Source organism: Rattus norvegicus, chromosome 2, assembly GCF_021556685.1.
Source record: "Rattus norvegicus strain SHRSP/BbbUtx chromosome 2, alternate assembly SHRSP_T2T, whole genome shotgun sequence".
Classification (NCBI taxonomy): domain Eukaryota; kingdom Metazoa; phylum Chordata; class Mammalia; order Rodentia; family Muridae; genus Rattus; species Rattus norvegicus.
The window spans coordinates 243,602,447-243,616,883 of record NC_141535.1 but is presented as its reverse complement, the minus strand read 5'-3'; the positions used below and the strand labels follow the sequence as shown (position 1 = coordinate 243,616,883).

At 43.4% G+C, this 14,437-nt stretch overlaps 1 protein-coding gene across 4 annotated transcripts in view; it reads right to left on the bottom strand.

Moving 5' to 3' along the window:
* The window catches only part of Usp33 (ubiquitin specific peptidase 33), a 45,272-nt gene extending 32,164 nt beyond the window's left edge, over positions 1 to 13,108 (bottom strand). For 3 of the 4 annotated variants that reach the window (XR_015664983.1, XR_015664984.1, XM_087625182.1), the window contains exons 1-5: positions 12,949 to 13,108; positions 3,240 to 3,349; positions 1,707 to 1,843; positions 1,480 to 1,533; positions 973 to 1,032 (exon numbers count right to left, since the gene is read on the bottom strand). Coding sequence is in view for 2 of the 4 variants with exons in the window: in XM_087625182.1 (XP_087481308.1) it covers positions 973 to 1,032; positions 1,480 to 1,533; positions 1,707 to 1,787 (195 nt within the window). In the remaining 2 variants the exon portion in view is untranslated. 4 annotated transcript variants of the gene reach the window in all.
* Between the last annotated feature and the right edge of the window lie 1,329 nt (positions 13,109 to 14,437).

Below are 14,437 nucleotides of genomic sequence, written 5' to 3'. Positions count from 1 at the left end.
CAGTTTTCTGAAGGACGGCCATGGAAAGTATCATTTCAGACGCACAGGGAAGTGACTGTGTACAAGGCTGCCTTAGGGCTTCAAAGATTTGGGCTTCATTCTCATGAGGAAACTTGGCCGTTGCCTAACTAGTTGCTAAAGATTATCAAAGGGTACTTTAAAATACCATTTGAGAAACACTGTTTAGAACGGAAGGTCTACGTGATTCATGCCAGTCATGTGGGAAGCACCATACAAGTGGAGCGATCGATGTAGGCCAGCACTCCAGTCAGACTGACGTGAACAGCCAAGAATAGGATTAAGAGTTGGAAGTCATCCAGGCAGCACCTGGCCATTAGGGTGGCTCAACAGGAAAAAGCACTTGGTACAAGCCTGACAACCTGAGCTCAAACCTACAACCCACAGTGCAGGCACAGAACCAACTCCCAAAACTGTCCTCTGACCTCCGTGAGCATGCTGTGGTACACACATGACTCCCACACACAAACTTAAAAGAAAAATTAATTAAAACTTAAAAACAAAAATCTAAGCATCAACACTAACTCCAGCTTCCATAATCTGATACTATACCTATAACCTCTACATGCATGTATGTGGACTTCCTTTATCACTACTCAATTATAATCATGTATTAATATGGATTTTCTTAGTATTCCCTTCCTACCTTTCACTGAGAATAAGCAAAGTTTTATCTTATATATTTTCTAAAAGGCATAAATTCTAGCTTGGTGTGGTGCCACACGTCTGTAAGGTAACACATGAGAGACACAGGGAGGAGGACCCCAGGTTCTAGGCCAGGCTACACAGCTAGAGCAGATCACAAACTCCAGTCACAACTTGAATTCCTGTTACTTGATTCTCTTTTCCTTCAAACCTGTATCTCAGTGATGCAGTACATGCTTGGCATATGCCCAGCCCTGGATCCAGTCCCAGCACCAACCATTGCCATGCATCCAGTAATTCCATACTTACCTTCGAGTGTATGGTGCTATGATCTTGTGACTCCCCGCAGCCAACATAGGAACACCTATTCTATAATAAGTATGTAAGAGGAAAGTATTTTAGCACAGGCACATTGTCTACAAACAGCACTAAATAACATTAAGTCTTGATTTTATGTTTAAGCCAATGATTGAATTACTTTGCATAGTTAGATAACGAAATTAAAAGGTATTAAGCATTAAGACCAGATTAAGTATTTCAAAATGGCACATTATCTCCCCTCCGGTAGAGGGTAAGCGTAGACAATCCTGAGTGGTTTACTAAGAGCTCAAAAAGCATGCTTCAGTAAAACTCCATCCACAGTCTGAACTTCCATTTTTTTTTTGTTATTAGTTGTGTTTTAAAAGTATACTCATATAAAATTATTTTATACATCCAAAAATTATTATTAATAAATTTGCGACTGCAAACTTTCAGGAAAACACACACACACACACACACACACACACACACACACACACACACACGCACACATACCTCTAGGCATGCCCACAGGTTTGGTCCTCTGACTTTACAGTCCTGACAAGCACCCTAGGAAAGCAAACACAAGAGACATTTGCTGTGCCAGTGCAGTCAAACATACACAATTCACCATAACGACATATATCTTTAAACATGATACAGAGTATTCTACTAATTTACTTAAATGTATTTAAGAGGAAAGTGAGTGCAGCAATTTAAGGGATGACTACTATAGGACTTACATGAGATTTTTGTATCAAATCCTCTTTTGTTATTTCACCAACTGAATCCAAATGTGGACAATGATTTCGAAAAGTCGTCATTTTCTTAGTTTTTTTTTTTTTTTCTCTTTCTCAAGGCTTTTCCAATCAGGCAAAACCTACAGGAAAGGTGACCCAAAACTTAATTACAAATTCTTAGCAAGCCAAAAATGGTTAAAGCAAAAGATAAAATAAGGAATATACATGCTTTCCATGCAAAAACTGTTCAGATGTGCCTGCAGCTGGTATAATAAATAAGTCGGCATTGACTGACTGACTGATTGATTGATAAATTGATTTGAGACAAAGTTTCACTATGTAGTCTTGACTACCCCAGTCTGCGTAGACCAGACTGGCCTGAACTCATAAAGACCCTCTCTTTTGGCCTCTGCCTCCCAAGTGCTGAAAATGAAGATGCCCACTACACCAGGCTTGTTTTGTTTGTCTGTTTTTGAGACAGGGTCTTACCAGGGAGTTCTAGCTGTCCTGAAACTCGTTATGTACATGAGATTGGCCTCAAACTTAACAAGATCCATCTGCCTTTGCCTTACAAGTGCTGGGATTAAAAGTATGTTCCACCACACCTGGCTTAGTAGCTCTTTGAGAATTCCATACATCTTTAACCATATTTTCCTCCCTTCCTCAACTCTTCCCAAATCCACCTCTCCTTTCCTACCCACCGATATTTGTGTCTTTTATTTTAATACCAATCAAATGCAATTTGTGCTGCCTATATTTTCTTGGATGTGTGACTTCCACACATGTGATCCATGTGTCCCATGGTTGACTTAACCAGGGACTACACTCAAAAAAATAAGCTTGACTCAGCCTCCACGAGCAGTTATGAACTGCAATGGCTCCTCAGCTGGGAGGGGACGCCGTGCTCACCTCCCTCTCTGAGCTGGGACCTGGTCTGACTTAAGCTTATGTTCTGTGCATGATATCATGGCCAGTGCTCTGCGGTCTCCAGGGCTTTGCTTTTCATCATCCACCACTGCCTCACCCACATGATCGCAGCGCCCTGGAAAGCGGGGTATGACACAGACCCGGTTGGGCTGAGTCCTCGAAGTCTCATCCTCTGCCCCTTCAACAATGTGGGTATTCTAGAAATAAACACCTCTCTGACGAGGATTAAGAGATGTACTAATCGGCCTGGCAGGGGTGATACCTTTAATCCCAGCACTCAAGAGCAGAACTCTGTGAGTCTACAGAGTGAGTTAAAGGAGAGCCAGGAATACACAAAGAATCCCTGTCTCAAAACCAAAACCAACCAAACAAAAATCAAAACAAAAGAAGAGGTACATCAATCTATGGTGTAACACTAAGTTATTAGGAGTCAGTTCAATACTGTGTCTATTAGCACATGGTAGGTTCTCCCTCCGGGGCCCATGACCTATCTAGCAAGAGGTTATTTGTCCCAGTAATGGTACCAAATATGAGTTCATCTTGTGGGAAGAGCCTTAAATCAAATCAGAAAATAGTTGTTCGCCCAAAGTGCTCACACTACTCACTCACCAGTGGGTGTGTCTGCCAAGACAGCTGCTGTGGTAGCTTGCACAGTTCACAGCTGGCTAAGAACGATGATCATGGTTCTCCTTCACCAGCACACATAGAAACTTCCAGAACTATGGCAGAAAACCAATAAGGATGAAGCATCCATGTGAGAACTAGCTTTACACCTCCTTATTCTGTGGCTCAATTTTATATGCTGTCTACAGTGGTAGGGTCTTACCAACCAGGGAGAACCTGTCTCGATGAGGAGGAAGGGGAGGGCTCAACATGTTACCCTCTGACTTCCACACATTCACTGTGGGTACATGTGTGCCCATACTCACATACACCCAGACAATAAGCAGACTTTTTCAAATCATAGTAATCCTTAACATTTGAAAAGTATTAAGTAAATCACACTGTGGACTTCAGGGCATGAAGTTCAATTTAAACACTTGTTAATGTTCTTATTCATGTTTCTAAGAAAATGTTTAGCAATCTTTTTCACCCATTTCTCATCTCTCCTCTCCTTTTTGTACCCAAGTACATGCACTGTCTGTCAGTCAAGAGGGAAGAGTTGGTTTCAATTACCCCATCACCTTAAGTAACTGAAAATTTAAACCAACAGAGCATATAAAGCAATGGCTTTAGGTACCAGACAATATACAGTATAGTACAGTGACTCCAACCAAATTAAAATGAGATAAGGCACTGTGGCTGGCCCCCGCGGCTTCAGAGCAGCGAAGTGAAACACAAACAGGCCTGGGCAGTCTCAGAGCTGGGGGACAACAAACAATTCAGGAAGCTCACAGTGATCAGAGCTCATGAGGTACAGTCTCCTAGAAAAAAGAACAGAGACAGTAGCCAATCTCTGGAAAGTGGCAGGGACATCCTATGCCACTACACATTCACTCCCTGCTCCAACGAGCGCAACAGCTGGGACTACAACAAGAACAAGCAAGACCCAGAGGCTAGAGGAGGGAGAAACCACTCATTCTCCAAGCCTACCATGCCTGTGTTGCCACCAGCCACAGCTCAGAGACTGACAAGCAGAGATAACGAAGCATTCAGATGGCAGTGCCTCAGCAACGAGGAATGACGATCTCCCTGTACTAACTACATACTAACGGTTCTAAATCTCAAAGGATAGTCTTCAAAACAAACAAAGGGAGAGAAAGACTGCTCAACATGTAAGACACTGGCTGCTCTTCCAGAGGACCCAAGTTCAGTTCCCTGCATCCACAGGCTGTACCTAACTGTCCACTTTTCAGGGAATCACTCCATGAACCAGGAATACATATGGTACGCACATGTCTCCAGTACGTCACCCCAGCCAGCTCAATCTTGACAAAATAAGTAAGTAAAGCAGAAGCAATTTACCATGGAAGTCTGATCTCCACATGTACGCACACTGTAATCACACTTTATAAGGGCTGAGTTTTTGTTTGTTGGTTTGTGTTTACAGAGACTGAAACCCAGGGCCTTGCACGTGCTATCCTAGCACTCTACCCGTGAGCAGGAACCCTGGTCTGTAAGAGCTGGTTCTTAAATAGATTTTGCAAGATTCTTTTCCAAAGGGGCTGTAACAATGTCTACCTCACTAACAAGTAAGGAAAGAACTCTTTCTGTACCACAAAACAATTTTCTCTACACACAAAGAATTACTGAGGAAGAGAACAGGGCCAGCTCAGCCTTCTCCTGTACTTACCTACACAATTTAAAATCCTGCTAACTTCTTTTATCTTCCCAGTGTAAGTACATAACAGGAACTTGGTAAATGTGGCTTTAACTGAAACCTATTTTAAGTTTTACATATAATATAAAAACCTAGATTCTACACAAGACAGAAAATATAGGGGCTGGAGAGATGGCTCAACAATTAAGAACAATAGCTGCTCTTCCAGAGGTCCTGAGTTCAATTCCCAGCAACCACATGGTGGTTCACAACCATCTATAATGGAACTGGTATCCTCTTCTGATGTGTCTGAATCAATGACAGTGTATTCAAATATTTAAAAGTAAATCTTTAAAAAAAAGAAAATGTGGTATTTGCCTTTCTGAATCTGGCTTATTTTATTTAACATGATTTCTAGTCCCATCCACTTTTCTACACTCCATTGCATATATGTGCACTCATTTGTTGCTGGGCACAGGGCTGGCTCCACACTGACGCCTGTGACTAGGACGTCAGTAGTCACGGAGAGCCAGTCCCTGCGTGACTTAGGTTCCTTTGGGTGCAGACCCAGGAGTGCTGTGCATTCTAGTGATAGACTGGGGAAGAACAGCCCCAGAGGCTACACCAGTTTATATCCCACTGGCAGTGTCCCTCTCCACATTCTTCCCAGCAGGGACTCCTTGTTCTACTAATGACAGGCGTTCTGATAGTTAGCAAGCTAAAGGCAGTTTTAACTGCCACTTCCCTGGTAGCTCAGAATGTCCACTTTGAACATTTCCTTCAAATACTCATCAGCCCGCTGCAGTTCTTCTTTCAAGAGCTGCCTGCTCATTTGCCCACAGTTGGATGATTGGGGGGGGGGGGTGAATTCTGGGTCCTTTGTAAACTCTAGAGCTAATCTTCAGATGCACAGCTGACAACAGACTTTCTCTCATTCTGTCGTCCTATCTCTTCACTCCTCAAGTCCCTACTAGACACGCTTTAGACGTTTACTTGCTGTCATTTCCCTCTATCCTAATTTAGGGCTATTTTATTTTTTAATGAATGTGTGTGTAAACATATACCAGTGTGTACAGGTGCTGATAGAGATCAAAATGGGTGTCAGTTTTCATAGAGTTGGGGTTATACTAGACTGAGACACTGGGAACTGAACCCCCAAGTCATCTCTCCAATGCGTTAGATTTTTAAAAGCTGGTCTTCATGAACTTTATCAAATACCTTCAGGATACTAAGAGCTTATCATATTTCTTGCTTCACTTGTTGATATAGTCTATTATAAAATTTGGTAAGTAATGCTCCTTATGTTGGGACAACATATTCTCCTTGGACAGACAATGCTGCTAATCTATTGCTTCATATTTGTACCTATTGGATAAAACTGCACTTAAAAATTCTACACTTCATGTGTTACCATTTTTCTGAGATAAAAGAACATGTTAGACAGATTCAAGGAGATTCTTTAGTGGTGGAGTGGAGGCTTGCCTCATGATGCGGCATTCTTAAAACCACCTGTTATGCTACTTTTTTCAAAGACAAATTCTTTTTTATCATTGATGGCTTTGGTTTGGTTTTGGTTTGGTTTGGTTTTAGAGACAGGATCTCACTATGTTGTCTTTGCTGAACTCACTATGTAGATAAGGCTGGCCCTATACTCAGATATCCAAAGGACTCTGCCTACCAAGAGCTGAGTTTCAAGGCATACATCACCATGCACAGTCCCACAGACAAATTCTTGATCAACTTTTCAGTCTTTTCAAGATAACTAAAACTTTCAATTTTTTAGTTTGTGGGTCAATTTTCCTCATTTTTGCATAATCCTGTAATAGCAGCTACGAAAGGGACCGAGGCAGAATGATTCCTGAGCCCAGGATGTGAAAGCCAGCTTAGACAGCAGGGCCTGACTCTGATACAATACAAACTTAAAATATAGGGCTAGAAAGATGGCTGAGATGTTAGGAGCACTTGGTAGTCTTGCAAAGGACCTGCATTTGGTTCCAAGAACCTAGGTAGCAACTCAAAACTACCTCTAACTCCAGTTTCAGGAGATCTGACACCCTCTTCTGGACTCCTAAGGCACCAGGAACATTATACAAATGTCCTACAGAACAAATCCTTCATACCTGTACAAAGACCTACAGATCACAGTAGTAGTCCGAAAGTCTCCAAATCATCCTTAACTTTGACTGAAACCTCAGCCTACTGAAGTTTGGACCTATAACCACCATGTTATTAAAGCAGCCTAATCCCTAACTGTGTTGTATATAGCCATCCTCACCCTTTATCAAGGAAACGTCTCTCTGCAATAGACAGAGACCATTACAGAAACCACAGACGCCAAATGCAGAGTTACGAATCCTGGTCCCAGTGGACAGACACATCTACAAAACAACTCAGGGAGCACTGCAGAAGATGGGAAGATTGTTAGAACCAGAGGATCAGAGTTTACTGTTGAGATTGTGTATCCTAGTAACACCAGAAGCTGGCCTCATAATGTCTCACCAGCACAACTGCCTAAGCACGAGCTAAAGAACAACTATAGATGTCCTAAAGCAGACTCCGGAAAGCCCACAAGTCCTGGACACTGCAAAGAGAAGGCTAAGGTAAGCTCGGAGCCAGAGAAATAATCTTCCCCAGGGGAAAGCTGACCAATACCAAATGGGGAGCTCTGAAAACATTCATAGGAATAACCCTGTATCGATTTGGCAGGTTATATCTAGGAATAGATGTGTGTGTGTGTGTGTGTGTGTGTGTGTGTGCGCGCGCGCGCGCATGTGTGTGTACATGCATGTAAAAACAACTAGTGAAAACCCTGTCCATGAAGCCAGGTATGGCGGTACTCACCTTTAATCCCTGCAGAGGCAGAAGCTAGTGAATCTCTGTGAGTTTGAGGCCAGCCAGGCCTACAGAGGAGTTCTAGGACGCCCAAGAAATGGAGGGAGGGATGGAGGAAGGGAAGGATGGAGGGAGGGAAGGGTGGAGGGAGGGATGGAGGGAAGGAGGGACGGAAGAAGGAAGGGAGGGAGGGAGGCAGGAGAGAGATGGGCCAGACTGACCTGGTTGTAAATTTAAGAGATCAAAGAAGGCTATATAGGAAGGTTTGGTGGGAAAGGGGAAATGATATAATTTATGATACTCTTAAAAATAAAAAGAAATTTTTAAAAAATCTGCCCAATAAGTGGTAAGACATAGTCAATTTTGGTTTATCCAATTTAACTAATTGTGACAAATATGGGAGAGAGAACATGAAAGGTTTAACAAATTTGACAAAAGTCTAATACAAGCCTCAAGTAATCTTAGCCTTAAGTCTTATATCAAACAAGATCAAGGACAAGGACAGCCACTGGACTAACCCAGCAGCCCATGCCTGTAATTCCACTAGAGAGGCAGAGGCAAGTGCCCCATTTTGAGAACAGTCTGGTTCACACAGTGAGTACACAGACATTAACAAAAAGGATAGCCATTAAATCTAGAGAGTGCAGCTCAGTGGTCCTGTGTCTTCCCAGTATCACCACAAATAAGCAAGTTATTCAGACAGGTACAAACAGAAAAGCAAATGCAACCACCATATCCAATGACAGCCACTACAAAGAAAATGGTTGAGCCTTTCTGTTCATTTGCTGAAGATAACATCAGCGATCATAAAGGAATAAACACTGCCAAGAGTGTTGGCACAGATCTGTAATCCCTGCCCTGGAGGTGAATGTCAAAGACTGTCAATGTAAGGCCACTCTGGGCCATGCAGGGAGACCTCGTCTCAAAATGAATGAAAGAACAAATAAAACTTTTAAGTCATCTGAATAATGTTTCCACCAAACATATTAAAAGTTCCTTCTTTGGGATTTCATCATCAACTGAAACCATTCAGTCTTGTTTATGTCACATGAATACCACAGCTTCACCACCTCACTATTTCAGGGTTGTTATAAGCCCTGAAAGCAGACTGACTGTTAATGAAGTCCAAACACCAACCATCACCTCCCCACCCTGACCCACATTGCCTGCTATTCCTTTACTCTCCTGAAATAACTTGGAAGCCGGGGGGAGGCTGTCCAACCTCTCATTGCCCTCAGACCCTCTCCTTACCTTCTACTGCCAAGCTATGTCTTTTTACCACATCTCAGTCACACCAGGGTTACTGAGCGAGAACTCGGGCTAACAATCCTGCTCCGGAGTCACAGTACCCTTTGAACCTCCCCGGGATCTTACTGGTAGCTGTAGTACAGCTTCCGGGACTTTAGCACCGTGCCTCTCTCCTAGGCTCCCTAGCACGTCAGGAACTTGCCTGTTCCTAACAAGGGAACATTTCTGAAGCAGTCACAGTCAGCAAGGACAGGGTAAGTAGGAAACACCATGTCCCAGCTGTACTCAGGGACATTTCTCTACAGTCTCTATAGCATAGCCCTTGGTTGATCATCCCTTACAGACTACTCTCACTTCCTTAGCTTCTGGAATAGCATCCACACCCACATGGTTACCACAAGGTCTGAGTTCAAGAGACACTACAGAGAAGCCTCAGAAACGATGCTGGTGCCTGTATGTACACATTGACATCACCAGAGCCCTTCTAATATGTACGTACAATCAATCCATGTTCACTTAAAGAGGTTTAAGCTGTCAAAATTCAGTTTAACCTAAAGCTACCCAAGTTAATCTTTCAGTCTCTGTCACCTCCCTAGGAAATCGCTCAGTACAGGAGGGCAGGGAGAGTAATATGAAATGTCTCCCTCAACTAAACTCCAAAAGACCTTTCCTATTATTTATTTATTAGAAATCAAGGTTGGAGTTTTTAGGAAAGGGTTTTAATGCACTCTAAGTACAAGCAATAAAAAAGGAAGAAGCAAGTCAGGGAGTGGTGGCACATATCTTTACCTCAGAGGCAGAGGCAAGCAGATCCCTGGTCTTCATTGTGAATTCTGGACAGTTAGGGCTACACAGTAAGAAGCTTATCTTAAAAAAAAAAAAAAAAAAAAAAAAAAAAAAAAAAAAAAGTATATATCCTAGAATGAGTATAGGCTTCTCAAGACAATTAGGCCTGAGGGATTTTATAACACCCATAAGGTTCTTACCATACGTACTTCTGTTAAAAAACAAACAAACAAAAGACTCCATTTGCCAGAACTGGTGGTCCAAGCCAATAATCCCAGCTATTCGGAAGTGAAGAGAGGAGGATCTAGCCTAGGCTACAGAGCAAGTTTCTGCCTTGCCTTTATGAGACTCCATCAAAATAACCAAAAAGAAAAAAGTCCAAGGCTATAAAGTAAGATCACCTAGGCCTCTGCCCCTGGAGGTAAAGGTACCTTAGTGAGACCAGTTTCAGAATCAAAAGCAAATAAGCAGCTAGGGGATGACGGGGGCTGGCCTGGCATGTACAGGCCCTGGGTTTAATCCACAGCAAAGACCCTACTCAATGCAAGCTTTTAGGGAATGTGACAAATCCTTTTCCTGTCCTACTCAGTAGTTCTAGGAACAGAGTCCAGAGCCTTGTGCTTACTAATCGCTCTCCCACAGAGCTACAGCCACAGGTTCTCTCTTGTTATTAGGAGAACCCTGCCTCCAACAGACGCAGATTACTGACCCACCTAATCCTCTGAAGTAACACAAATGCAGTATTTCTTTTAATACATGCACTGTTACTTAAATATGTGTTCTCATTACATATACAGACACCACATGGCACAAAACTCATGTGCTCTATGCGTGATTTATTTTCATTATTTTATGTATATGTGTGTTTGCTGATGTCCATGGAAATCAGAAGAAGGTATTCAAGTTACCTATTTGTGCTTGAATTTAATTCAGGACTTCAGCCTTCTTAACCACTGCACCATCTCTCCAACCCCATGAATCTTTTTTAAATAATTCACATTTCCTCTCTTAAACATCATTCAGCATTTTTACGTCATTTTCTTGCAGCACATAGTCTTGCACCAGCAGGTTGGTAAGCACTATAGTCCCAGCACAGGAGATGGTGCAAGATCAGAAGGATTCAAGGTCATCCTGAGCTACAAGAAATTTCAAGGCTAGCCTGCCTCAAAAAAAAAAAAAACAAAACAAAACAAAACAAAACAAAAAAACAAAAAACAAAAAACTACTCAAGTTTTTAAAACAAGGCAGTTATGTAGTAAGTCACAATTTTATAATCTTTATTTCACTTATTTATTTGTTTGCTTGTTTATTTATTCATTTATTGAGACAGAGTTTCTTTCTCTGTGTAGCTCTGGTAATCCTGGACCTCCCTCTGTGAAAACAGGCTGCCCTCAAACTCAGAGATCCATCTGCCTCTTTGTCCCCAGGGGTGGGATTAGATTGTGTCACCGTGGCCAGCTCAATTTTTTTTTGTTGGTTTTGTTGTTGTTATTAATATTGTTGTTTTGTTTTTGTTTTTCAACACACGGTTTCTCTGTATACCTTCGGCTGTCCTGAACTCTCTCTGTAGACAGGCTGGCCTGGAGCTTAAAGAAATCCGACTGCCTCCGCCTCCCAAGTGCTGAGATTGAAGGGGTGTGCAACACCGCCACCTGGCTCAATCCTAATCTACCTGAATTCTAATTTTTAGCACAGGCTGGTTTGGCAATATTATTTCAGAATTTCAGAATAAGGCTGATCCTTACACAACGCTGAAACTGTTTCTGACTTGGGGAAAGGCTATTTGGCATTCTTCAGAGGATAGGAAGAGAATCAAATAAAATTTTGTAAGTGAAAGGTTCATGAAAACAGCAAATCACCTATTACTGCAACTATGCTAAAAGATTTGCTTATTCATATGTTACATGAACTAAAAAAGAACGTTAACCAGCAATACAGTAGATTTAAAAAATGCAATCATAAATACAGTATCCCTTGTTCTGTGTTTTTGTAGTTTTCCCCATCTTGCCAAAGTGAAATAACAAAACTTATCAGCATAGTATAAATTACTAAAAATAGTTAACACCACCTCTCAATAAAATTTTCATTTTCCCTACTTATATTAATAGTATGTATGAATTCACCGCCAGCATCCGTAAGATCTTAACATCAAACATCTTGCTGCAATCATCAGATTTGTTCTGACCTTTCCATAAGATACAACTATGCCCTCAAACACCGAAGGCACTAGGAGAAATGGTCTCCTTCTCCTTCTCCGCCCCCACCCCCACCCCCACCCCCGGTTTTGTTTGTTTGTTTGTTTGCTTGCTTGCTTGCTTTGAAATGAGGGCTCCTGTAGCCTAGGCTGGTCTTGTACCCCTTCTCTCCCTTCCTCCACCTTCAAATGCTATCTAATGTCAAAGGCACCTCTAGGCTTGAGCTGTTTACCCTGACTCTCATTATCGTTGGTAACAGGCTTTTCGTAAAGTAAAAATTATCAGATCAAACAAAAGTATCTGGCATGACATGGTGGCAATACATTTGGAATCCCAGAAACTTGGGAGGTGGAGGCAGGAGGACCAGGACTTGGAAGCCAGACATAGGACTGTATTGGGGGTGAGGTGGGGGGGTAGAACATTCTAGAATCCTACATTAAGCACTAAGTCTAGAGACCTTTGGTAAAATGTGTCCTCAGTTTAGACTCTGCTCCAGCCAGGATGTCAGCCTCTGGCTCCATTTTGCAGGCCTAATAACTGATTCCCAGAGAATGTAAACCCTAACAGTCTTCAGGTTGAGTGCAAAGCCCCTAAGGCAATCAATCCCGTTGCCTAACAGGTCAACATTACTAATTTTCCAACGAAGAGCATTTTGTATTTGAGAAATACTTGAGCGCTTGAGGAAAGCACAGACACCGTGGAAATGTGACCCGAACAAAAGCTGAGACCGACAGACGCTAGGTCTGGACTCGACCCAAACGCAGCGTCGGCCGAAGACACGCCACTGGGACGATGACACCTCAGTTTTCCCGTTCGTAGCAAAGAATAACGGGGCGGCGCGCACGGGTCGCGCCCTCCCTCCACCGCGAGGCACAGATCCCTGTCCACCCAGCTGCCCCGGCCGCGCGCCGGGACTGGCCTCAGCCGGGCCGCGCCCGCCCCCCCGCCCGCCGCGCTCCCCTCAGCTTGCCGCCGCCCGCCCTCCTGTCGCGCTCACCTCAGCCCGCCGCCCGCCGCCCGCCGCCCGCCGCGCTCCTCCTCGCAGCCTGAGCGCTCGGATTCACAGGGCCGCAAAAACGGTTCCGCAGCGCGGCCCGCAGAATCCCGGCCGCTGCCCGACGCTTCCCTTAGCAGCCGCCGCTCCTTCCGGTGTCTCCGCGGCCGCTGCGGGCGTCTGGGGGCGGGACCTTAGGGAAACACGCCCCGGGGCGGGGCCTCGAGCCTGGCCTTGGTTCACTCCTAAGCCTGTGCTTGACCGGGAACCGCAGCTGATGTGTACACTACTTCGGCTGCATTTCTCGGTTGTATTCGTATTCTCCCACCCTCTGCAGTCACAAGACAACTTCCCAAGGTCTTGTCGCGGTGCATTGCAAACTCCGCAGTAGGGAAAGCTTCAGAAAGGTCTGACGTTTGCAATCTGAGGTGGCTAGCTCCCATAAATTCTGCACTTGAAAGGCTGGGGCAGGATTGCTTTTTGACTTGGAAGCCAGCCCAGGCTACAGTGTGAGGCTAATCCTAACACTTGCTTTTCTCACAATTTCTTTAAGACCTACATTTTCTGGAAGCAATTGCGTTTCGTTTTTCACATATACAAGAAGAAATCAATGTCTACCATTTTCTACTAGGTTAAATCAAGATCAAATGAGATAGTTATTGAAACCTTGAAGTCTTGGTGCTTAAAGTACTAGGAAAAAAACCTTCTAATTGTATGACTGTTACATTCACTGCTTCTTTTTTACCCAATTGTTTCTTTTATGTCCATTGGTGTTTTGTCTGCATGTATATCTGGGTGAGTCTGTCCGACCCACTGGATCTGGAGTTACAAACAGTTGTGAACTGCCTTCTGGGTGCTGAGAATTGAACCAGGGTCCTCTAGAAGAGCAGCCAGTGGTCCTAACCAGGAGCCATATCTCTCTTGCCCCTCGCTGTTTGATTTTTTTTTTTTTTTTTTTTTGGTTCTTTTTTTTCGGAGCTGGGGACCGAACCCAGGGCCTTGTGCTTCCTAGGGATTTTTATAATATGTGAAGCTAAGAAGTTTGTCTGCTAGGGGTGTACCCCTGTAAAGCCAGCGCCCAGAAAATTGTGGCAGGATTGTGAGTTCAAGGCTATCCTGGATTACAGAGTAAGACATACCTATCTGATTACCCCCAAAGTTGGGTGGGAGCACATATCTAAATATTGTGCAAGATGCCAGTCTCTGTCAGAAGCAGGTGACTAATATGAGGGCTTCTAATTATTCTGCTGGTGGAAGCAGAGGACATCAACTATGGTACCGTGCTGTGTGGGGCTTGACACGGGAATGGAAGCTTCCGGTTTGGGAGGCCCCATGGTTATCACTACTCTACTTTCTGCCTATTCAAATATTGTTCGTTTGCTTTCACCAATATCCAAATCAATAATATTTGGATATTATTTTCAATTTTTATTGAATGGTTTTTCCCAGGAAATCCATTTTTACTTACCCAGATAAAAAGACAACAGACTAA